This window comes from Diorhabda carinulata, chromosome 7, assembly GCF_026250575.1.
Source record: "Diorhabda carinulata isolate Delta chromosome 7, icDioCari1.1, whole genome shotgun sequence".
Taxonomy (NCBI): domain Eukaryota; kingdom Metazoa; phylum Arthropoda; class Insecta; order Coleoptera; family Chrysomelidae; genus Diorhabda; species Diorhabda carinulata.
In genome coordinates this window covers 2,860,743-2,885,857 of record NC_079466.1, presented here as the reverse complement: position 1 = coordinate 2,885,857, position 25,115 = coordinate 2,860,743, and the positions used below count along the sequence as shown (strand labels likewise).

At 31.1% G+C, this 25,115-nt stretch overlaps 1 protein-coding gene across 1 annotated transcript; it reads left to right on the top strand.

Moving 5' to 3' along the window:
• Positions 1-16,387: 16,387 nt before the first annotated feature.
• LOC130896539 (homeobox protein Hox-D5-like) lies at positions 16,388-24,644 on the top strand. The gene is made up of 5 exons (XM_057804722.1): positions 16,388-16,431; positions 19,184-19,577; positions 20,158-20,446; positions 23,162-23,368; positions 24,415-24,644. Exons 1-5 carry the CDS (start codon positions 16,388-16,390, stop codon positions 24,642-24,644), a joined length of 1,164 nt encoding a protein of 387 aa, XP_057660705.1.
• Positions 24,645-25,115: the final 471 nt, after the last annotated feature.

Genomic DNA, 25,115 nt, shown 5'->3' with positions numbered 1-25,115 from the left:
TCATTGATGTGATGGGGCCTAATTATTTGATACGTTTACCTTGGATTGGTGGATAAGTTTTAATAAGGAAACCTATTGAGACCTATTGAATGCTTAGGGAAAAAGTGTGGAAGCTATGTGAAGATAGTTTGAATATGTGTATTTCGTTCCCTAGTGTGAACAAAAAATGGTATTCTTTGAGCTTACTTCCGTAATAATTATAGATCTTTTCCAATTAAAAATTGGTTTTTGAACAAGACAAAATATTGACTTTCTCTACCTATTAGATCTTTACTAAAATAAACTAACTTTGACATTTAAATTTGCATAATTTTATTAGTAAATAAATCAATGAAATCTAATAGCCGGACACTAAACCCATGAAAGTAGCAAAGAACATTTCCCGTAATCTATCATTCGAGGGATATATTCTGGAACTCCAAATGAACAAGAGCAGAGCAAATTAAATTAAATTTGCAAATATTAATTGATATTTTATATTCGGAGGCAGCATGTTATTTGGTTGGGAAGCAGTCAATAAAAATGCTAGGCAGCTTAAGAAGTTTTTAAATGAACGGTGTGCTGATGCACCTTTCTTCATGAAGTGGTCTAAAAAACATAGTAAAATTAAAAAGTAAACCAACAACTTTACTTACTAAACACTAAATAATGTACATGGAAAACACTTTTATGTAATGAAGAATAGAATAATACAAAAAAAAACAGCCAAAATACAATCTATCGATCCGATAACATCAAATTATAGCTCAAATTATTATGAAAGAAATTTCTAGACGTATTATCAAATTTTACTAATATGCTAATATAATTTTAGTAAATAAGATAATTAAGAAACACTGGAGATTATATCTTGGACTATTTTGATTATAGAATTAGTTGATAACTTATTTGGATCCAGATACTATTTTTTAATGACATGCAAACAACTTGAAGGCACAGCCATGGGAAATACTGCTATCCCAGTTTCGCAAATTTAGTCATGAATAATCTGGTTACTGAAAGTTTGAAGCAACTACCCTTTCCAGTTAATTTCGTTAGAGTTTATGTTGCTGATTCTATTTTAGCCATCCCAAAGCAACAAATTGAGTCAGTAATATGTACATTTAACTATGAGGAAAAATTAGATGGTGCTATCCCTTTTTTGGACACAGTGATAATGAGGCGATCGAATAGTAAATTATTAACAAATTGATGTTTCAAACCTTCAGTATCAGGCCGACTACTCAACTTTTATTGGAACCATCCTTGGAGACATAAAAGGGACAATAAAAGGGCTTAATATCTAAGTAGCCCTCAATTCTATTCTGATAATATTGATAAAATTAGACAAATTCTCAAAATCAATGGTTACCCAAAAGAGTTGGTTAATAAAATTATAAATGAGAGTAATGTATTATAAATTTTCTTACATAAAAGGATTGTCGGAGAAACTTTGTTTCTAAACGTACTCGTTAAATAATTGTTAGCTGGCATTCTACCCAATAAACAAACTTTGCAACTTATCCACATATATCAAAGACAAAACAACTAAACTCCTGCATTCAAGTATTACTTATGAAATAAACTGTTTAGACTTCAATAAGAGTTACATTGGTGTGACTAAATAGTACTTGAAATCCAGAATACATCAACATGAATAATATTGTCGAAAAAATAATTAAATCAAAAAAGATAAAACAGGCCGGTCCAACATCATTTCACCGATGGTTACAGCTTTAATTTTGATAATGCGATTATTCTGGATAAGGAACATAAATATGCAAAAAGAACCATCAGCGAAATGATATACAGGAAACTGAATGATAATAGATGGATAGAAAGATTATAGGGGTTCAGTATAATCATCTTTTGAATGTTTATAAGTCAACACACACTGAGCGAACTAGTACTGATAGTAATAATTAGAAAAATTCCAACCGTTTTTAACGTTCACGCTTTTGTTAATATTGGAACAGTTTGGAAGTATTCATTCACTGATAGATGTATCTTAACAAAAGCTTTTGGCATAACGAACTAAAGTGAAATGTACCTATCATATTCCCAGCATTGTGATAAATAATAAAAGCATGTGATAATATTATTATTAGCACGTATTAGCAAGTAGATGGAAAAAAACCGATACAAAACTTTTTGGGTAAGTATATAAGACAAATATGATCCGAATAAACTTTCTGCTTCGGAATTCAATGTAATATCTATAAGTTTACCTCCAGTCTCTGAAGACGATAACTAAGTTATCGAAACGTGCGTCAGACAGTGTAATCGTGATGTGAGTGTATTCAGTATCTATAATCGGAAAATGAATGTAAAATTTTGTATATTTTTTAGCATCGTATTAACTATGTAACAATTGTGCCATAAATTTGGTTAAACTTAAAATACCAATAACATTCTAAGACAGATTGGTGGTATTGGGTTAGTCTTCACGTCAATTATATAATCATTCATTTTCAAAATAGATAAAACGTACTCAAACCCTCTTACCCTTACTTACAATAATAAAATCCGGCACATATTTAAATACTTTCCTTCTTTTAGATAATATTTAAAATAATTCAAATCTTATCTAGAGAAAATAGATAAACTCAATTTTAAATTATTTATGAATTTTATTATTAATGTTATTCACTTCATTTAACATCAATTACTAAGTGCTTCTTTACAATCAATACAAATTTTCTGTTTATCCCTAATTCTCGATATAATATTTCATAAAAACATTCGGGATGATATATTTGTATTTTATTCGTAGACGATTTACACTTCATTTATATGGATAATAAAATCTATTGTAGGGAGCCACTAATGGCTCCAGCCTCCCCAGTTTAATGAAACTGAGATGAAATATTCTCTTATTATGGATATATATCTATTTTACCGTCATCAAAAGTTGTAACTAAATGAAAGCGGCGTGGTGAACATTATCTTTTAATTGACAATAAAGTAAGTGAATTCGTTCGTGAAATATATACTCGATACAGTAGTTTTTGGTGCCATTGGTTTATCTAATATGCAAGTTTTTTAGAGTTCATGTTAACTATTATGCATCTCCAGCATTTTATAGGATGTCGGAGTTTTCCCATTGTTTCTATTCTTTGTATTGTATGGGAACATTTTTTGTTCATTTTCGTAAATGAGGTATTATTTGAAAGAAAATTTTTCAAATTATTAAAATGGCAATGTCTATATCTTCACTTTTGCAAAAAGAGGCATTTTTACTTTGGACAACTAATGTAAACTTTCATTAACTCAAAATATGAATCACTTTTCACTGCTCTAGTTAATCATCGTTTCTTATTTGAAATCATTTAACTATTTTTTGTTGAAACCGTGGTATAAGTTTCTCTGCATTGACTTGCGATTTACTGTATTTCTCCCTTATAGCTCAATGTAAATGGTATCAAAACTCACTAAACTAGCACGAAAACGTTTTTTTCCTTCATACATTGAATTGCAAGATGATGTGTAAGTTTATATTGATGTCCACATATAGGTACAAACGAAGTAAAACTTTTCTATAACTAAATCCGATTTTTTCAAGTAGTTTTTAGTAGAATAAATGTTTCTTTATTTAGTATGCGTCCTTTTACGAGTAACTGCATAAGAGTAAATGATTTTAGCACTATTTCTTCTTAAAATTTGTCCATTTATCTTAAAAGTGCTAGCAACCGTGGCTCAACTTTATTAATTATAATTTTCCAAATATTTACCAATAATTTAATTACTCATTATAGTTTTATGTTTGTTTCTTAGTTTTTACTCGTATTGCTTAGATGAATTGACAGAGCTTATTTTTCGCCTTTGGTTTACATGAAGTCAAACATTATTTTTTGAATTCCTCTATGAATTTCGTTTAAATATAAGAATATAGGAAACTAAAATAAATATTACGATTTTAACTAAAACTTCAACACAATTTGATTGTGTATTGTAACTCGTTTAATGTTGATTTTAAGAAATTATCGGAATAATGACCATTTTATTAAAGACAACTTCTCTTGCTTTCACTTTTATTAAAATCGTCTTTGAAAATAAAAGTTATTGGAACATTGTCGAATTCGACATATAGCTGATATTTCTGACCTGAAATTTTGACTTTTTTTAAAGTGGTTGCACTTGTGGAAGTCAATTGTAGGGTTATTAGACACGATTTTTTTAGGAGCACAATATTTCTCGTTCTCAGAGCAAAAACGAAATCTTCTGGATATGGACATTGTTCTAAAAAAAATGAAAAAACTATACTATTCCTCAAATATCGGAAATTTGGATATGTAAGATTGTCTTCATATCTGGAAAACACATTATTAATATAGGCAACTAGCCATCTAGTAAAAAAAAGAACCATAAAGCCTCCCTTTATTAATCGACGGCACTTTATTAAAAGCAATTTGTTAATGAGACAAATTCACAAATGAAGTTGATTTTATTAAAATCGCTCCGATAATACAGTCCCACAACTTACATTAATCGAAATTAGTATGTTGTTAAGAGATCACTGTTCTCGTGTCATCTGTCGTTTCTGTCGTGAGCTCAATAAGGTAGAAAAAAATTTAACACGTTTGAATATATTTTTCTACAACGTAAATGATTTTGATAAAAAAACCGTTAAAATAATTATTATTGAATTATTTCTAATTATATGAGAGCAGATGGCAGAAAGGTAATTGTTTAATGTAATGTCTGCTCATTCGTTTACTATTAGAGCCAATAGATTAGACTATGTTCCAATCATTATATAACCAACATATTACCCTGACCTAAGCTTCTTCGATTACTGTCTGTTCCCAAACTTGAAAATTTGCTTAATGGGAAGCGATTTAAGTTATTTTATAACATTATTTTTCCATAACAGTCTTCCTTACAAATCATCATTTATTTGTGAAATAAACAGAGAGAAGTTAAGAATTATAATAAACCGATGATTTTGAGATTTGATATAGAGATCTAAGCGTAGATTATAAACAACTTATCTCAATAGCTTTTTTCGTATTCGCCTTGTAAAAAAGACTTTAGAGAAAAACAAGTTTTTTAAAAATTTCTAGATACCAAATTTTTCACAACCAAAATTATGTTGATAAGTCGTTTGTAACCAAGTAGGGATGTACTCATCCGGGGACATAGTATAGTTAATATTCTCATAAATAGTTTATACATATTATAGTTTTTTACGTCTTTAAATCCAATGTTGTCAATTATAATTTTATATGAAAACTTTTTTTCCTTTCTAAAGTTTTTTCTTAATTGTTTGCAACTAAGTACTTCGCTTTTTACCGATATAGAGCATTGCTTTATTTTTTGAATAGCTCATGTTAGTGCCGTTTGTTACGTGATACTGGTTACATTGATGTAACTTTAGAAGCAAGTACTGCGTGATTTTTATTAGAGATATTAGTTGTGGCTTGATGTTGAATGGAGTGCAGAAACGATCATTTTCAGCACATTTTACTTTATTATATCCATAAAAGAAAAAAAGCTGCTGCGGCTCACACAGAAATATGTGAAGTTGATGGTGCTGATTGCTTAACAGAGCGCACGTGCAGAGTTGGTACAAAAAATTCCGTTCTGGAGATTTTTCCCTCAAAACTGAGCAACGTTCTGGTCAGCTTACTGAAATTCATGATGACCAAGTCATGACATTTGCGATATGCACTTTAAACGAAATGAAACTGGCCCTTTCTTGGAAATAATCATCACAGCTGATGAAATATGTGTCCTGTACGGTAATATAGTTGGAAAACAATCATGCAGGAAACACGATGATCCAGCACAAACCACATCGAAAGCTGAAAAACAACAAAAAAAGCTCATGCTCTCAATTTGGTGGGATTACAAAGTTGTTGAATTTTTTGAGCTGCTTCCCAGGAACCAAACGATCAACGCTAATGGTAACTGTCAAAAACTAATGGAATTCGATTAAGCAATCGAAGGAAAATGGCCAGAATGGTCAAATTGGGAAGGTTTGGTGCTCCACCATTATAATGCAAGGCCTCACGCATCTTTGGCAACTCATAAAAAACTATTGGAGCTTGGCTGGGAAATGATGCCACATCCCTCACTCAGCCCTGAATGGTAAAACTTTCACACATGACAATCACCTGGTTCAGTTTTTTGTTGATAAGGACCAGAAATTTTTCGGCGTGGAATAATATTTTATTTTATACTAGGAAACCGAAATTACTTTGTCGCCAACCCAACATTTTATTCTAAGGGAGATTTCCAAGCTCTATAGTGTTAAAAATGATTAATGTTTAAGTATACTAAAGTTGGTAAGTATAAGAAACTATTTTTGCTCCAAGTCTTGACAAAGTTTTATCTACAATATTATCCAAAGGTTCATCCAAAGTAGGTATTCTTTTTTGTGGTATTTGTTTTTCGGATCTTTGTCTTATTGTACCATCTAGAACTGCAGAATCTTGCACTTACATGATTCTGGGAGAGATAAAATATACGATTACATTTTTTGAATCTCTATTCTTTATGTTTCAAAGCGAATAGAAATTGTTGTTATCGGTTCTAAACATAAAAAAGAGCTGACACAATATTATTGCATGAGCAAAATGATTATGTATTACTGAAAATCTCGGTTATTAGAATATTCTAATGAATTAAAAAATATTTGAATGGAAAGATATTTCAGATACTAGTATAATTCTATCAAATTTTCGATACTTCCAAAGTATGAGTTGCTTCTAGAACAAATTTAAGTACCTCTGGGAAAATATCTCCCACGTCTCACCAAGAGAAGGCAAACGAGAGACGAGATTCTCTCACTTTGACGACAACAATCGTGTTTTATTCACTGAATTACAATAAAAATTGAAATAATTTCATAATTATCCCGCTTTTATTTATATTTATAATTTATTTTCCTTGTACTAATCTATAATAATCATAAAATATGCTGTGTACATCAAATAGCAAATTATTTCTGTATTTAACAATAATTCCACATATTACAATAAGACAACAATTATCAACCTCATTGAATTTAAAGAAATTTTCGCATAGCATTGATTAATTAATGTTGTGTATCTCGAAAGAACTGAATGATGAAATATGACGTCATGACAGTTTGTGGGTAAAATATATAATTTTCTTGACCGAAGCAATATTAATGATCATGCTCTAATCATATACGGCAACTGTACGAATATGCAATCATTACTCACACTGCTCTCTGACATCGATTATTTTAATACAGTTTATATGCCCCTTTGGTCTGTATATCTTTTGGGGTGCGTTGTGAAACTGTTCGTTTGAGTAGCTTCGAAAAAATGTGTTTATACGAAGATATACACCGGGAAAATCAATTTATTCCTGAAATAATACAACCATAAACAGTAATAATAATAATAATAATATTTCATTGTTCTTCGTATAAATATATAATACATGAACAAGAGTGCCTGTGATTCTGTGTAAGAGGCCAGTTCAATACAGTTGACAAGAACGGAACGACTACACTGTAATTGTTATATAATGTATACACTTCAAATACCAATCTGCTATTTTTTTAATACATTATTTGTTGCATATGAACTATCTGATTCTCATCTACTCGTTTATAAGAGTGTACAGTTTCTTCAGAATTGTATGTATTGGACACAGTAAAACTATATCACGTGTTTTCCATACTAGTTACATCCAGATCATAAGCACAGAGTAATTGGTCGATCCAGTATATTTTTGGCATAAGAATCTTTCAATTAAATTAGACAGAGTGCTCTATGAGTGTACCTTTTGGGGTTATGATCCGTTATCCTCAGCAGGAGTCAAAGGTCTGTTTTAGTATAAAGTAACTTATTTCACAAAGACCGACTTCCTTTCTACTGATATAAGTTGCTGTTAGCGGTTGAAGGAATAGGAGGTTCTTCCAGAAACTATTTTTTCTATTTGCTTCAAGTATCTTAATGCCCGATAGTAGTTACATATATGCAAAAATAAAAATTCTTCAATTCATTGGAAGATCACCAAACTTTTTACTTTACATTACGACTTTAAGCCAGATAAAGTTCGATATGGATCCCAAATTTCATAATGAAGGTCACCACCCCTAACTAAAACTACTAAAATGATTCTAAACTAATAATTTACATAAATTGAATCAATATAACATAAATCTTCCGAAGACCAATTTAACGCATACTTCATACGTATTAAATAAACGCAATTGAAATTTCACACATTTGCTTTGATTCACATTCTAAGATACATATCGACAGCCATAATTCATTCATTGACGTCGCATGTGACGCTCCCCTAAAGACCCAAAGGTGGTAACAATAGAGATGCGTTGGGCGATTCTGTTAGCCGATGACTGAATGGGAACCAATCACTATCGGATGCGATATTCTTTTGTAATTCAATGTGCCACGTTTTGCTTTACCACCGGGGGTGTTGTAGCTAAAGGGATCAGAGTTTTTGGTTGTGATTTTTTGTTGAATTCTAGAGTTATTCTATTTATGTATGGCATTTTATCGTGAAAATTCACATATCATATTTTTTGTTCAATTCATGTGTACTCTTCAGTCTCTAATTTGTTGTTAGGTTTTGTTGGCCTAAAATATCTTTTAACACCCACTACATTAAGCAACTACAACTATATTATCTGGTTTGGAACTAAATTCACTTTGAAGAAGATCCAAATCCGTTTGAAAATAAGCATATTTCACATTTTTTTGAAAACGACATGACATTAATCCATCTCAAATCTTCTGTAACAAGATAATATTAGTCGTAACTTACCCTAATAATTATACAATTTGAGGGAAATATTTGAAGACACATATCTCTTTAAAACTTACCTACATAAATACATCGCAACTTATTAAATCTATTGTTCAAAAATACAACTTTGTTTTCAATAATTTCTGATATTTACAAATAGAAACAAAACATTCCCGTGATAAATAATTATCCTTTTAGATTTGTGGATCTTCTTTGTACCATTTTATGTTAGTTAAAGTACATTTGTGAGTGTAAGATGAAGATTCAACTTATGCAGAGCAAAAATCTGAATTACAAGTACATACGAGTATTGCCCGTTAAATTCTCCTTCAGACAGAGACTAAATTAAACAACGATATTGTTCAGGTTTTTCTGCGTTTCAAGCAATAACGAAATTCATTCATCAAGTCTTTTTATACAATAATTCGTAAAGTCAAATATCTTCCTGCGCATTTACTATCTTATGATACATTTGGATTTATAATGTGATTTCAGAATTTTTTTCCATCGCATTTGGGAATTACAATTATGCTATTGGATTATGCTACGTAAAAGCATATCAGAGGAACGATTAGATAAAGAATTAAACGGAAAAAAAGGGGTGACAGTACAACTTTCCATTGCGGAATTTTGACGACGACGATATTGTCAATTGTAATTTTAGGATATATCGAATAATCCAGTATGTCATAATACTTATCTACTTCTCTCTGTTGCATACTGTTGCATAATGTAGATATGTGTCGTATCCTGACGATTTGGTTCTTGATTCTTGATTTTATCGCTGACATTCATCTCGCAATTCTCTAGATTCTTTTTTGTCGTATATTTGATTTTCTGAAACGTTGTGTGTGCTTATAATAATATCCAAACATACACCGGACATTTATAATGATAAATACAAACTATTAATATTTCCAAAATTTTAAATGGAAACTATCAAGTCTTCTGATCACGAAAATTAATTCAGTGGTTTTGGAGTTTACACCGAAAATACACACAAAACTGATTGAGTTGATAAAAAACTGGGAATCATGAGGAAGTATCACTGAAATCAAATATTCTCAAGGAATTTGGAAATTTTTGTATAGATTGTTGTTTCTATTTTGCGACACTATTCGACGCTGTATAGGCCTTTTGGTAAGAGCCTAGCATTGACACGTAAGTCTCTACTCCTACCATTCCTTGTTGCTCCATTTTCCAGAGGTCAACGGGCGACTCGCATGATGCAAGTTGTTCGCGACTTCACGACATTTATTTAATGGGTTATGCCACTCAAATTGTTGAGTTCACCATAAAGAAGACTCCCTAAAACCTCTTTGCAGTTTTTGAAAAAATCCATAGTTAATATCGCCAGAGAAACTTTATACATTGTAAACAAACAAATTAAGATACGGCGCTCAAACTTCACGCTAACATTGAAATAGTTTCCACTAATTCGGAAAATAAAATGTTACCGATTCAATTTACGCGCGTAGTTAAAATTTACCAGTCCGGGTCAAATTTGATCCTACTATGTACATTATGCGTTCCGATCCGCTAATAATAGATCAATGTCATTTTAGTTTATATCGTAAAAATATTATGTTTTTACTATACACCACTCTCTTACAACTACTTAGTGTTCTCAGTTCGAAGCAGACATTACAGTTTCCGCTGCGTTTGAAATACAACCTAATAGACAAAGAGGACTCAAAACTTCCAAAAAAACTGAGCTATCAACAACATTCTAAGCTTCCAAGTGTACAATATTGATAACAAACATAAGAATGATGTCATTTCAACTTGTTTCGGAATGTATTTACCTGCATCGAATGAGTGAGAAATGACACAATAGGTAAATTTCATATTTGATGTTGGCGAATAATAGATTGTAACTACATGATTTATCCAGCAGTGACAATGTACCTGATAGACACAGTGTATTTTTTATGTTAAATTAATGTTCTGGAAACTTTTCTATTCAGTAATTGACAACAAGTATATGTTTTATATAAAGAATGTCCAATGATATATGAAAAATTTCATTAAAATGGAAAAATTTAGCATAAAGACGGTCTCATATGTATCAGTATGCTCTATTTGGGTTCTGATTTCTCGATTTCCGGAGTAATATTCATGTTATTTTACACACGATAGTTTTTGAACTGATACTTTCACGAAAATCTATTGAAATTTAACAAGTCGGCATAATAATTTTGTCAAAATTAAAATTATTCTACTAGGGTAACACAAATATTTAGGACAAACTGTATATTTGGCAGTAAATGAAACATTTCAACATCATCTGTTACAGTATTTTGAACGGTTTATTATGCAGGTAAAATTCGAATCCCTAAAAAAATGTAGGCCATCACGAAACCTTCCAAGAATATAGAACAATTCATTATTCACTTTACAATTCTCAGTTATAGAAAAAGCAAACAAGCTGTAAAGTTTATTGAGTGAATGTCACGATTTACAACGTTGTCAGTATTATGAGAAAGTAATACAAGCAGCGATCATCTTTGATCATGAAATTTGTAAATATAGTCCACCAGAAAGTTTGCCGTGACTAAATTGGTTTTTCGAAAAATTTGGTTCCAAGTATTTTATCTTGAGATTAGTATTGAGGAGACTGATAAATTGGCAGTTATTTGGAAACTTTTTATCGCCCTGTTTGTACATAGAAAGAATTTTGTGACTGAAGATGACATATTTCAGCTAATTGATGATATTCTCATGTAGCTATGTCCGATGTTTCTATTACAATTATAATTATTACTACCTCTCTTATGTACTTCCTGGCTCTGGAGTTATTTCCTTTATACATGTCTAGAACTATTCAACCCAAGTTTTCTCTTGGATATGACTTAATTCATTCATTTTTTCCTTTGATGCTTATATACCGCCAAATTTTTTCCTATTCGCTTAATCTCCTTCGTTATTTTCAAATACTAGGTGACAGATTCACATTTTACTGTAACCTAAGTGTACTGACTCTAATATATTTCCGGGTTTTCGAAAGTATTACAATAATGAAAACTACATTAATTAAGTAGTTAATAATCCCAGTGTGTTAAATTTTGGAAATCATTAGATTAATCTATTACAAAATTCAATATTCATATTCTAACCAATTAAAATTAATAACGATCAATACAGTAATCAGAATCAATACGCTTACTATTTCTATCCTGCGTTTGAATATTGAATTTTGTTGTTAAGCAATCTAATGTTTTTGTTTGACACAATAGATCCTTTGGGTCGCAGTGTATACGAGATCCGAAATCTATATATACCTACAATGTTTTTTTTTAAAAAAACACCACAAAATTTAACGCACCTGCATTCTTAACTAATTAATGTAATTTTTATCATTGTTATACTTTAATACATATTTTTTATATTGTACTTGATCATTATTTCAGTCCCAGAAGATAAATACATAAGCTCGGAAATATATTAGAATTACTACACTTTGGTGTTCAATTTTGCCACAATCCCACAACGAAAACGCTCATAATCTAGCTGGTATCTATAATATAATAAGGAAATTCAACCATAACTATGATAGAAGCAACATTTACAAATCTAGCAAATGCAGAAACTTGAATCAAATAAAACAAAGACGAGAGATATTTCTTATACCATGCCAAGAAAAATCAGAAACTTTGTCTGAACGAGAGCCTTATAACAGGCGCGAATGTGAGAGTTTATAAATCCAACTTAACCTATTTATTATCGAACTTCGATAGTTGCGTGTGGCATCAGAAAGTATATTTTTTAATATTTATATTTATGTTGTGAAATAAACGGGTCAGTATTTTCCGTACTTGGTATTGAGTCCATGGACCGAAGCTGATCGGTGTATGACTAAGGAAAGTTGCAGTTAAAAGTAATTATACCACAACAAACGAAAATATTCAAAATAAGTAAGTTAAAGTGTAGCTTAGAAAACTTTGTTTACCAACAGTGTTTCCCAACCTTTTTTGTGTCATGCCCCACCCAAGCCCTTCTATAACTCTATACCCCCCTATGTATTATATACGTAATTTTTCAATTAAAAAGCTTAAATAGTAGGTTTTGGGAAATTGGGAAACACAGTGAATTTTCAAAACATATAATGATAAACTTGAATTCAAATTCGGAGTAATTTGAATAAAGATTTTTTCTATAATAATTTAATATTTTAAATTTAGTGACATCCTTGCACTTGATGCTTACTGCACGCAGATTTTATGTTAGGCTGGAATTTGGTTAGCTTCAGTCTCCCCGCTCTGATATATCCAGACATTTTCTTTCTTTTACTATTTAATCATTTACAGCAATAGTTTTCTTGCACGTTTGGTTCAATTTAGCTATTTGATATCTGTTTCCTCACAAAGCCACGCCGTCGCTTCTTTTATATTTAAGAAAGTTTTCAAAGCATTTCCACGAGTTCCTCTTGATACTGCATATTTGATATTCACAAATCCACTAACATTGGCTGCATCAGAGTTAACAATAACAAAATATAACCCATTTAAATTAGAAACAGAATCTTCCTTTACCCTTCAACACCCTGAAATGATAACATTAATTAAAAAAAAAAACGTGAATTAACACTACGACTAAATACACACGTGGCTGTGATGAAAAGAAATGCTTCTAAGATTCAGTTGGCGTCGGTTAGCTGACCTATGACGTTTGAGTCTGCATTGCATTCAAATGATCCAAAGCAAAATGGTCAAATTATTGTTGGGTACATTCTCAAATTGACCCCTTCTACAATTCCTCCTTGTGGGCCACGCGTTAGGAAACAAGGACCTACGGATTCATTCATTCCTTACGTTACCAGATTAAAATATGTTTCATACAACAAATTGTTTTCTATTACTTCAAATATTTGGTCTACCATCAGAAATTCTTCTCCATTTATGTTTTTTATGAATTCCTGAACTAGTTCTTATCATTTTTTTCTTACTTATACTTATTTTTATCAATTACCTAGTATTCTATATAGTACAAGTCGAGATCTGTATATGTGGAGTATTCTCTTCCCTTCTTTGTCAATCTTTTTGTTCCATGTTTTTTCTTTGATAGTTGAAACGATTCTTATTATTTCTAAACTATTATCGTCGTGTTTGAAAACTGATATTATTTATGATACAATTATGTGATGTCAATTTTTATACTTTCACTTACTCATGGAAAAGAAAAAATCACAGCAGCTCTATCACTATAATATAAAAATCAACAAATCAACCATTAAAACAATGAAATTTAAAAGTGAAAACAACAATACCGATTAAATTATTAACTCAATTTTCTAGATTAATTCACTAAACTGTTGTAAATCTTTCTATAACTGCATTTTAATCACTGTAATTACTCTCTCTGGTAGAAGTATCAGGCACGATATATGAATTATTGAAGAGCGAATATCCTGTTACAGAAATGTCATACGTTGTAGGGGGTTACGGTTACCCTTTCAAGTTTAAACGACATAATGTATGTTTAACGTGCACGGTTAGATTCAGTTAAATATGAACTTGATAAACGTATTTAAAATTGATTAGAATTAAATGAAGTTCAAGAAAAACAAGAAATGAAATAAAAGTTCGAAGTTATATTTATGACTATGTTTAATGAAAAAAAGTAATAATATAATTCCTTAGTCCCCTATACTTTCCGCTACATATAGCACTATTTTTGTTAATCCACAAATAGAGACATAAGGTCTGGATTAGACCAATCTGCAAATTACTTGATTCATGAAATAAGAGCAGACTCGCCAGAATCTACACTGAAAGAAAGACTAATCTAGGTAAGATAAGTTTCATAGCATATCTAGCTTCCAGTGTTGCCGGTGGAAATTCATCAGTGAACAACATCATTATTGAGAAACTATACTTCTACAAATATCTCGATTGGAAAGAGAAAATTAAATCCAAAAAATTTGTAAAACGGCTTTTAAAAGATTGGGTCATGACTTGATACTTCATATTCCCTTGTGTGACTGTTATCAGTTTTACTTGAACTTAACCAGAAGACTGCAACCAAAATTAGTGTTTCAAATATAAAAGTGAGATATCATCACAAGAATATCAAATCTTGAATAAATCATTCAGCTATGAATGGAGAACGTGATTTCAGCAGCAGACATCTACTAGACTGTAGAATTATCAGTAAGTCTAGCTTGTATCTGCCTCCTAAAAGGACCTCTTAGGTTGGTAAAATAAGAAAAAATCTTTCAAATTATTTTTGACATGTGGTCTTACTCCATGTTATTTATTTCTTACTTTCCTAATTTTGTAATAATCATAACTTGATGACTTTTTTGAAAATTTATAAAATATTGCTGTGCTGTAAATGGAGTTGATTTATATTTCTTTAAAACGTATTCACATCAGTGTGTTGTTTGATACCGGTAAGTTCAGAGACTGCATCCATTTCCTTACTAACTTTGTCTCAATTTTACGTCAAATACTTGGAGGTGTACTCTACTGACTGAATGGTATATATCTCGGACTGGGAGATAAAATAGAAAGTTTTGAGCTCATTGGGATAGCGAGCATGATTGTCAGTTCATATATTACAACTCATATTTGTCAATCCAAACGATCAAAATTATGAAGTACATTAGCAGTACATTTTCTTTTAATCTATTATCAAATTAAGGGTGAAGGTTTTGAAAGAACACTTACAGGGTAATATAAACATGATTCGGGCTATAAATTAATTCCTTGATTGCCGAGTACCTAGATAAATTCAACTAATAGTTTTCTTTAGACTTGAAGTTAGAAATCGGAACAGATTAAAAACAAAGAGATGATCTAGTAGGGTTGCGATCGAAATATCGGCTTGACATTGTGAACAACCAGATGATTTATTTTAAAGATGGGAAGAGGAGCACGATACTACAACTACAAGAACAGCCCACTTAGAAGAATTTTCTACCGGACGTTAAAGAAGAATCATAAGACGGTTTTATTGCTTGTTTATTTTCGAATCAAAGCAGCTGATTTGAAATTGATTTGGACATGTTGAAAACAGAACTATTAATTTAAGTTTAATTTAATTAGGCAATAGAGAAACAAGTTGTTGATTTTCTACTGTCAATGAAGTCCAGAGGAAATATGATTATTATCATGATTAAGCCGAATAAAAGTAATTTGTTCTTTAGTTAACGGGGAGGAGACAAGATCTAATACTGCATTTCCAATAAATGATGGTATTATTTATGGAACCCATGGAATGTTTTAAGAAGGAAAATTGGATACGATCGATAAATCACAAAAAAAGAAGTGAATATTTTGATTGAATAGGTTGGGGTCATGGACAATATGAACTCCGCGAGAATCTGCGTCAGACAGGGATTTTAATTTATAAATAAATATTTCCAAAAATAAGTATAGACTCATTTCAAGTCGATAAATACCTAAATAAGATTCTAAATCTTACAATTAATTGCTGATTACTTAATCTAATCAGTGAGTGAGTAATAATGCTACTACTGGTGGAATTGTCGAAAGGCGCTCTTGATACAGGAATCACAGTCAATCATAAATAACTATGATCAAACAGAAATGATTGCACGACGTCCAGAGCGATTTAATTTCAGATTCATGAAACAATCAATCGAGAAGACCAAAGGTGGGGGCTTTATATACTAAACTCTTGGCAAAAGATTCCAGAAATGGGTAATAACAACGACAAAGGGTATAACGAAGAAGTAGACAGGTAAAGATAATAGAGCATGTGCTCTGCCGGTACCTTACCATGACGAGAAAGTCACATTAAATTCTGGAGAGCTTCACAATGGATTGAATGGAAAAAATAACAGAATTAGAAAAAGGAGAAGTAAGAAATTTTAATAAGGGATGAAAATTCTTAAAAATGCGCTTAAGCAGAAAAAAAGAGCTAATTTGCACATCATGGAAAATTAAAGTTAGCACAATGAGACTTAGGCATCCAAGTGAACCATGATAAGTCTAGATCGAGGTTACACGTATTAATCTAACCTACATTTGTCAAATTGTATATGAATTTGTCAAAAAATATTATTCTAATACCTGAGTTTAACTATGCTCATGTTTTTAATCTTTCCATGAGTGAAAAACTGGTTGAAAAAGAATTATCCTCAGCTCCACGATTATGATTCATTACTCACTTTATTTTTATACGAATTGTACATGGAAATTTTTTCCAATACCTGATGCAAATAGTCCACGCATTTTTGAAAATTGATATAAAAATCTTGTATCAAAAGTTTTCTCAGTGTAAAATCAAATTTACAAATATTCACATTCTACAATACCACTACCAATACCCTGATAAATATTGAAAAAGCTGAAAATGGTCGGGGGTGGGTAAATTTCGCAGGGCAGCTGGGCTGAATAAAAGAACTCGGTGACAAACCTCAGGGGGTCGAAACCCCTCCCGCTCAAACACTTCGGGGTACAGTTGACAATGTTCGACATCAATCCAGCGAACGTGCCTGGACCGAAGGCTAGATTTAGTTGCAATTTCATGTCAATCTGTGTGTTAGTGTTGTGAAAAATTATTATGAGCGCTTCTACGGACTTTTCCAGCGATTACTGGAATCCAACACCCTATTACAGGTAATTATAACAAAAACTCACTGTGTATATGCATATTTGTTTATAAATGTCTACAACCTCTTTTCAATTCACACGTTTGTCCGCATCTATCATCAATTCAAATTCGATGTATATATAATAAGGATTTGATTATTATTTCATCTATAAACAGTAAGTAAAATCTTTTCTGTATTTATTTGTTATATATTTCCTCTATTATTCAGTTTTCAATCATTATAAGATTGTAATCATCGCATTATTCCTTTATACATAGGATTTTGTAAAAGCTCATTGTTATCAAGGGGAAATTTAGTACTTAATCAATTACTCATTCAATGCCATGTATTTTCTATTTAAACTAAAAAGCATCTTGTACTTCATTTCAATTCAATTGATTTTATTTTTGTATTTTTATTCTCGGTTCTCTCTTAATGATGGCTTGAGTTAAGAGTGCAATTCTTAATAATGAACAGCTCTACTACTAAGTAATTATTGAAGATGAACGTAAGCTCTACTATGAATATTCAATGCCTTGAAATTTCACTCCACAAAAATCTACAGCAATCCTTAGTTAGGTTATTATGAATATGAATCTAGCTCGAATCCATAAATTTCTATTCACCGTGCAATTTTCACGTGTTTTTCTATTCCAATACTGTGAAGTTCTTCCAATATTTCTATCAGTTCATTATTCATAATATATTTTATCAATTCATTCTATTTGTTGTTGTAAAGCCGTAGAAAACTCATATTTAGTATTTCAGAGTCTCATAAGAGATGCGAATGAAATTTTGTAGTAGAATTTACGTATTTTCACTACCGTTCTCAATATTAATAATTTTTTTATCAATAAATATGATTCTGGGTTAAGTATAAAAGCCGTTTTAAGGCTATAGTTATAGTTGGATCATAATTGCATAAGCATTTTGTGAGTAAATTTTTACATAGTTAATATTTTTCAACTCACTTTCGTACTGCGTTCACTTTTCCATATTTATTGTCCGACAAATCATCATCAGTATCAAAATATCTAAATTCACTTTAGAAAGTAGACGCAACTTATACACTAATTCATGATTTGTCTGAGCAAACCCTCTGTCGAATTTTGGATAGATTTCGTACCGCATACTTTCTAGTCGAGATCAGAACTCACTCCATCCACGAAGCGAAAAATTTTGTTTCAAATATATTGGCCTACATCCGTGAAATATGCAGCTAGTATAGGAGTTGCAAACTCGAGATCATCTTATACGTCAGTTTTGGGGCAATTAAACTCTAACGCTCTTATTAACGATATTATATCACCAAATCGTAATGAGTCTATCGGGTTAGAAATAACTGAATGGCTCCACGACATCCAGAAAAATGGGCCATTAGTTGAGATTTACATCTTGGTTGCGTATTTGCTTCGATGAAATAAAGTCATTACGTTCAATAGGATTAGTTCCTGCACCATTACCAATGATTTTGGTTTGAAAATATAGATTACAACAGATTCTAGTGAGATGTAACTTAAACAGTGTGCTTTGTGCCATACGGTTCCAATGACGTATTGAGAATAAGTTGAATTGAAATGGACTTGCCAATTGATATCCAAAACCACCAACTTATTAGCTTATTTGTGACAATCTACTTCATGGTAGCCAACATTATTCGAGTTAACTAGAGTGCGTAACTACATATCCAATTGGTTTATCATTATTTCATTTCTGTGCATTAACAGCATTAGTCTTAACTGATAGCTAATGCATTTAATCTAATCTCATTCTTATTAGCTCCATAATAAATTCGTATCTTTTTATTATCATATTTAGTTCAAATAATATCATCCTTTTTAATCTTTGAAATTAACCTCGTGTGATTTTTAAAACTTATATAAGAATTTGTTCCAGAAACGACTACAATTACGAAGCTCAAAGGGTTCCTGCTTATGACTCACCGATAATCAACAACGTTTCCGTAAAATATGACGCAAATAGTACCTATCAAAATCATATACCTTATGCCTTTTACGGCGAGAACCCGTATCACATTAAAGAATCTCCGTTCCAAATTAAAGAAGAGGCTACGTTCAGCAACTGCCGGTATAACATGAATCAAAATTATTCGAGTCCTGATACAGGCCAGGATACTTCTGTTAGTCCACCACCTGGTACTATGACAAATTATAGTACGGTTAATCAGAGTCATTTTGAGAACCTCCGACAATATGCTGTAAAATCTAGTGTAAATGAAAAGCAAATAAATTCGACACAATGTGGTGAAAAATCATCTGTAGAAACAAAGGTAAGTGTCTTTCTCATACAGTTTTATCTCTCCAAGAACGTAGTGATTACCAGAATGTTCCTGTTTTCATGATTGGCTCTTAAGCTCAAAATAATTTATGATTTAATGTTGGTATAGTGTTATTGCTTTTATATCGTTTACACATCGATTTGACCATCTATCTATTTGTGATTACTTTCTTTGTTTTTATCTATGATAATTTTTCTGAACATAAGCTTGCATTTCAATCCCATCGGTTCTTAATGTCCACTTCTTCAACTGTACGAAGCATTTATTCATCTTCTGACTGTAAATCGTAGCTTAATAGTTCTATATTTTGATCCTTGATAATCAATTAATCCATATTTACAAAGCTCTACGAGATTAATTTCACCGAGTTTGAATTTGATTCCTTATATGGAAAACCTTACTTGAAATGAATATTCATAATTATCTATAGATAAATTTGATAGCACATTTGTCATCTTTCGTGTATAATTTCTTAATCCATTTTATTTCGGAATATCCTGGACATACTAAATATCACTACTTGGTATTTTTTACTACTTTCAAAACAAAATCAAGTTGCTTTTGTTCGCAGAAAATGATTGAAATGGATGACTCGCCAGCATTAAGGGCATTATTAAGTAAACCATCCGACAAGAAAATTGCCTATAGTTACCGAGATCTTACCATGGCGCACAACACGTTTAATAAGAACCATTTTGATAATTTCAGTAATACGAAAGATGATTGTGAATTTGATAAAGACGATAAAGAGATTAGTGATGTGTATAATGAGAAAGATAGTATAAATGACGATAAAATTGCTGTTCAGAATTTAACGGAATTTCAAGCAAGTTTTTATCCTTGGATGAAGAGTTCTAATAGTGAGTAACTATTATATATTTAATCGTAACATTATGTAGATAAATATTCGATTTTAACTTTAATTAAAAACTTGGGCTAACTTAGATTATTGTTAATATCAATCTCTGAAGAACAATAATAATTCATAAATCTGTAACTTACTTCATATTCGCGATACAATTTGGAAAATGGTTAATTTTAAAAATTATTCTTCTGCAAACAATCTTCAGATGCGCAGAAAATATTTTATTACTGAAATCTTAATAGGAGGGATGCTCTATTCAAATAAAATATTATAAGACGAAGGACGAAAACCTTTTCTAGGGGAATAACGGTATAACCAAAAACATAAAACGGCAAAAAGTTTAGTGCAGTTGTTTAGTGACCCTTTTATTGGGATTTTTATGATAGTTTTCAGAGGTCATACCTGGCAATGACTTTCCAAGAAAAATGGAAGCTGTGAATAGTAAATACTTTAACCAGAATAAATGTATATCTATTAGTTGCGTTTGTTTGAAGCTAATAGTTTTAAAATAACGAATATTATTGAAAACAAAATTGAAGCAGTTTATGGAAACTGAAGAAATTCAAGCAGTTGCTAATGATCAACGATCACTATAAGGAACCTAACTTTTTTAATATTATGGGTAGTTTGTGAGAAATATGATCAAATTACTACCAATAAATCGCATAGGTTGCTCTATCTGAAAGAAATGTGACTCATATATACTTATTCATATTGTTTTGCTTGGATATCTCATAAATTTGTAGCTTGTCAGGTACGTTATCACTGAAACAATAAAATAGGAATAAAAAAAATACTACATTGAAAATAAATCAATTAACGTATCCAAATATTCATAGTTGCATCTACATTATCTGTATCAGTACAAGTTGTGTGCTTGTGTAGAAAACCACAACTATTTTTACATTTGTAGGTTTTATTGAATTTCACTGAATTTAAAATTGAACTTGATGCCATTTTTTTCACTAAAATGCATATATTTAGTTTACTTTTCCGCTTTTCTCCTAAAATATTACATACCGTAAAACCGTTTAATAGCAAATGGAATTATTCATAAGTATTAATCATACTCATGTCATGGAAGTTAGTTCGAACTGATATCGAGTGACAAACATCGTATGATATTATTCTAAATTCTAAATAGCGATTAACCTGCACTCATGTAAAATGTGTAGACTATATTGACTATAATTTGATGTGTATCTGAATAAATTTTCCAACAAACCTTGGAAGTTTTCCAATACTTGTTTCAATTTTTCTAAATATCCAATTTTCGAATTCACATATCACATTTAACAGAGAAATTATTTCAGTTTGTTTCTATTACTACTTTCAATGTTTATTGTAGAACAAAAATATAAGATTCCTTTGTATTGTAATCTGAGGCTTCGTTAAAACGAACTCGTTCCAAACGCGTTGAAGCATCATAAACACATCACATTAGCATCATCTAGATTCTAGATATCAACAAATTTGAGTGTAATTTGTGAAAATCAACAGGAAGAAGAGTAAATGAACAATTTCAAATCATTTATGTACTTGTCATGCAAATCGAATAGCGATCTTTTTAGAATATTTGCTTTTCTGAACTAAACAAGTATGTGACACATCTTAGTTGATTGAATTTTTTCATTGAAAATTACAAAAACTACTACAAAGCGATACTTGGAGAATTACCGAGTAATGCGAGCCACTAGTGTGTTTCTTGAGGCAGTTATTAGCACCACGGTGCTAATACTATGGAAATTATACTGTGTTAAAAATATTTCAACACGCTTCCACGTTAACATTCACTTTTACACCGTTTGCTGTCATTAAAAGTGTCGCTTTCAATGGCAGGTGTACAAAAACAAAATTGAAACATTAAACTAGACAAAGAAACGAATTAAAATTTTCAAAAACTATGGGATTGAGAAACATACTACGTATCTTATTTGAAAATGTTAACAATATACAGAATTATTATTTTGTCATGCCCATACGATATTATGCAGAATTTCCCTTCTGAACTCCACCACTACGTTTCGATAACCAAGTTATCGTTTTCAGTTTATCTCCATCGTCAAAAGACTCCTGACCCAAATCTTCGGGTGTATCTGCATAAGGGGCGTCAATACAAATGTGTATTTTAGTTCTTAAATGCAAGCGGTGAAACGGAAAGCTTGGAATACCATGGCAGTTATTTAATATTCTGTTATTCTTGCAACGAAGTTTGCTTATGCTTACTTTGAATGCCTTCATGAAAACCCTATATATATATCGTTAGTGTTGTATGTTTTCTGCGGTTTTCCTGTAACCTGGTGAACCGTTTCACCAGCCAAATGGCCGATGATAGGAAATAATGTAGCCGCAGTTGTACCCACGCCCGTTTTCCAAAGAAAACATACCAAAAAATCTCCAAACCGAGAAGGACCGTTTGCACTTATTAGAGCTCTCTTTTCGTTCTCTTCCGGCCAATAGTCGCACCTTTATCTTCTTTCCAGCCAGGGCAGCAAATACAACCCCAGCCCTGCAGATGAGCAGCTCCCATATTAGAACCCAAATTTCCCTTATCTACCAAAAAATCTAATCAAAAAATTCCAACGAGCTGCAGTGACTGCTATGACCATCTACGATCCAAAGCATAGGATTTTCTTGAGATAGCTTTGAGAAATTAAGTGCTTAAGCCACTCAATTCTTCGTTTTATCTTAACCAGTCTCTTCTTTCCAGATGATTTGACGAGTAAAGGAAGTAAAAGAACCCGTCAAACTTATACTCGATATCAAACCTTGGAGTTAGAAAAAGAATTTCATTTTAATAAATACCTGACGAGACGTCGACGTATCGAGATAGCCCATAGTTTGTGCTTGACGGAACGTCAGATAAAAATTTGGTTCCAGAATCGAAGGATGAAAGCAAAGAAAGATGGAAAATATTGTGAGTACTAATTTGTTTATTTATTGCTTAAAATAATATATTGAAAGAAAACGTGAATATTCTGTTTACCTATACTTAGAAAGAAACCTTTTTTTACATAACTGAGGATTATTTGAAATTTCACTTTGACTGTTAATTGAGATTAAATACAAATATTTCTATAAATCTGTATGACAATTTCATATTTCGAACGTTTTCTAAATATGGCCTTAATATTTATGTAAACAAAGATCTTTTATACGCTTAAATATATATTTTCAGGATTTTTATATATTTTAAAATATGTAGTGACTTTCTGTATAAATAGGTGCACAAAATGTATGCTTTCAATATATTATAGAAGCTAAAATTGTTTTTTAATGGATTTAAAGCTCTGCATCTTGAAAGATATTACATAGATATTGCTTTTCATCATATAAAATGAACTAAGATATATATTTTTACTTCATCGACTTTCTGCAAATACTGAAAGATTCCCATTCTCATCTACATATTACAGCACTTGAAAAAATCTAGAACAAGTTATCTAGAAGCAATTATTCCAATAAGAATATATTCAATGTAGAATGACGCATGTAAAATTTCATACTTGCCGACTTGTAGCTCATAAAATTATGCAGTTGAGCCTCAAGGGTGATTCATAAATTTGACTTTCCGTTTGCCTTTGCCGTTTCCGTTGCCATTTGGCGTATATTGACCCTAATTATAAAACTCATAAACCTTGCTACCGTTAACCTGAAAATTTTGTTATTCTTTTTGAAGTTTGTAGTTATTGCTTTTTGTTTTCGTCACATTTTTGTGATATTTTTTGTAATTCAGTATTTATGAATGATATAGAAAACATCGAAAAGTTTATTTTATTGGAAGCACTATTGCTACGAACTGCGAACAATTTTCTGCATTTCAATGTTTTTAATTTTGTAAAAACTAACGTCGTCGGAACGGCAAACAAAAAGTTGAGTTTGTAAGTCGGCCTTTATGTTGCAGCTTCAAAAATGAAATTAATATCTTCCAATCAAATACGTGATTATTAAACTTAATTTCAGCAGCTACTCAACAAGAATTTCCATCTTTGGAAGACATTAACATGAATCAAAATATATTTCCTTCAACTTCTGATGTCAATACCAGTTTTTTTTCGAGCTGTGCTCAAGAAAACCCGGAATTATCTTCGGAGAGTTTGATGGGAGATAACAACAGAAACCCGTATAGAAGTGATGTCGCTAGACCTCTAACTGCCATTAAAAATATTCCTGGTCCTCCTTCGTCGCCTTAATGACTCAATGAATATACATGTTTCAAGAGCGAATATCAAAAATTTATTATACATAGTTGAGGTTTGCATAGGCAAGTAGTTGAATATTTACATGTGTGATAATAGTTAACCATTTATATTAGTATAATTTTATAGATAATTATTACTAATTATATAGTTCATCAAAATTATTAATTTCAGTCATTAATTTCAAATAAAGTTGTGGTGAACCATTTTCTGTTATAATTTACGCAAGTAAGTAATACAAGATTGACTTAAATATGAATTTTGTGGTAGCTTAAGGAAATAATTAAAAATAAACTCTGTATAGTAACTTGAAACTCTTATCTACTACAATAATTTCAATTTCTCCATATTTTGACGACAGAGTCCTTCTAAATCTTTTTACATGACTTTGTTTGTATCAACGTAAGATATAATTAGGTCCGATCGACCTATTTATAATTAAATCTAATGAATGTTTAATTTTCA

Excerpts from the sequence above, each read along its gene's own strand:
- LOC130896539 (XM_057804722.1), top strand. The coding sequence starts at position 16,388 with ATGGGTAATAACAACGACAAAGGGTATAACGAAGAAGTAGACAG. Across the intron at positions 19,578-20,157 it reads AATCATCTGTAGAAACAAAG|AAAATGATTGAAATGGATGA; the intron begins GTAAGTGTCTTT and ends TTTTGTTCGCAG. Across the intron at positions 23,369-24,414 it reads AAAGAAAGATGGAAAATATT|CAGCTACTCAACAAGAATTT; the intron begins GTGAGTACTAAT and ends ACTTAATTTCAG.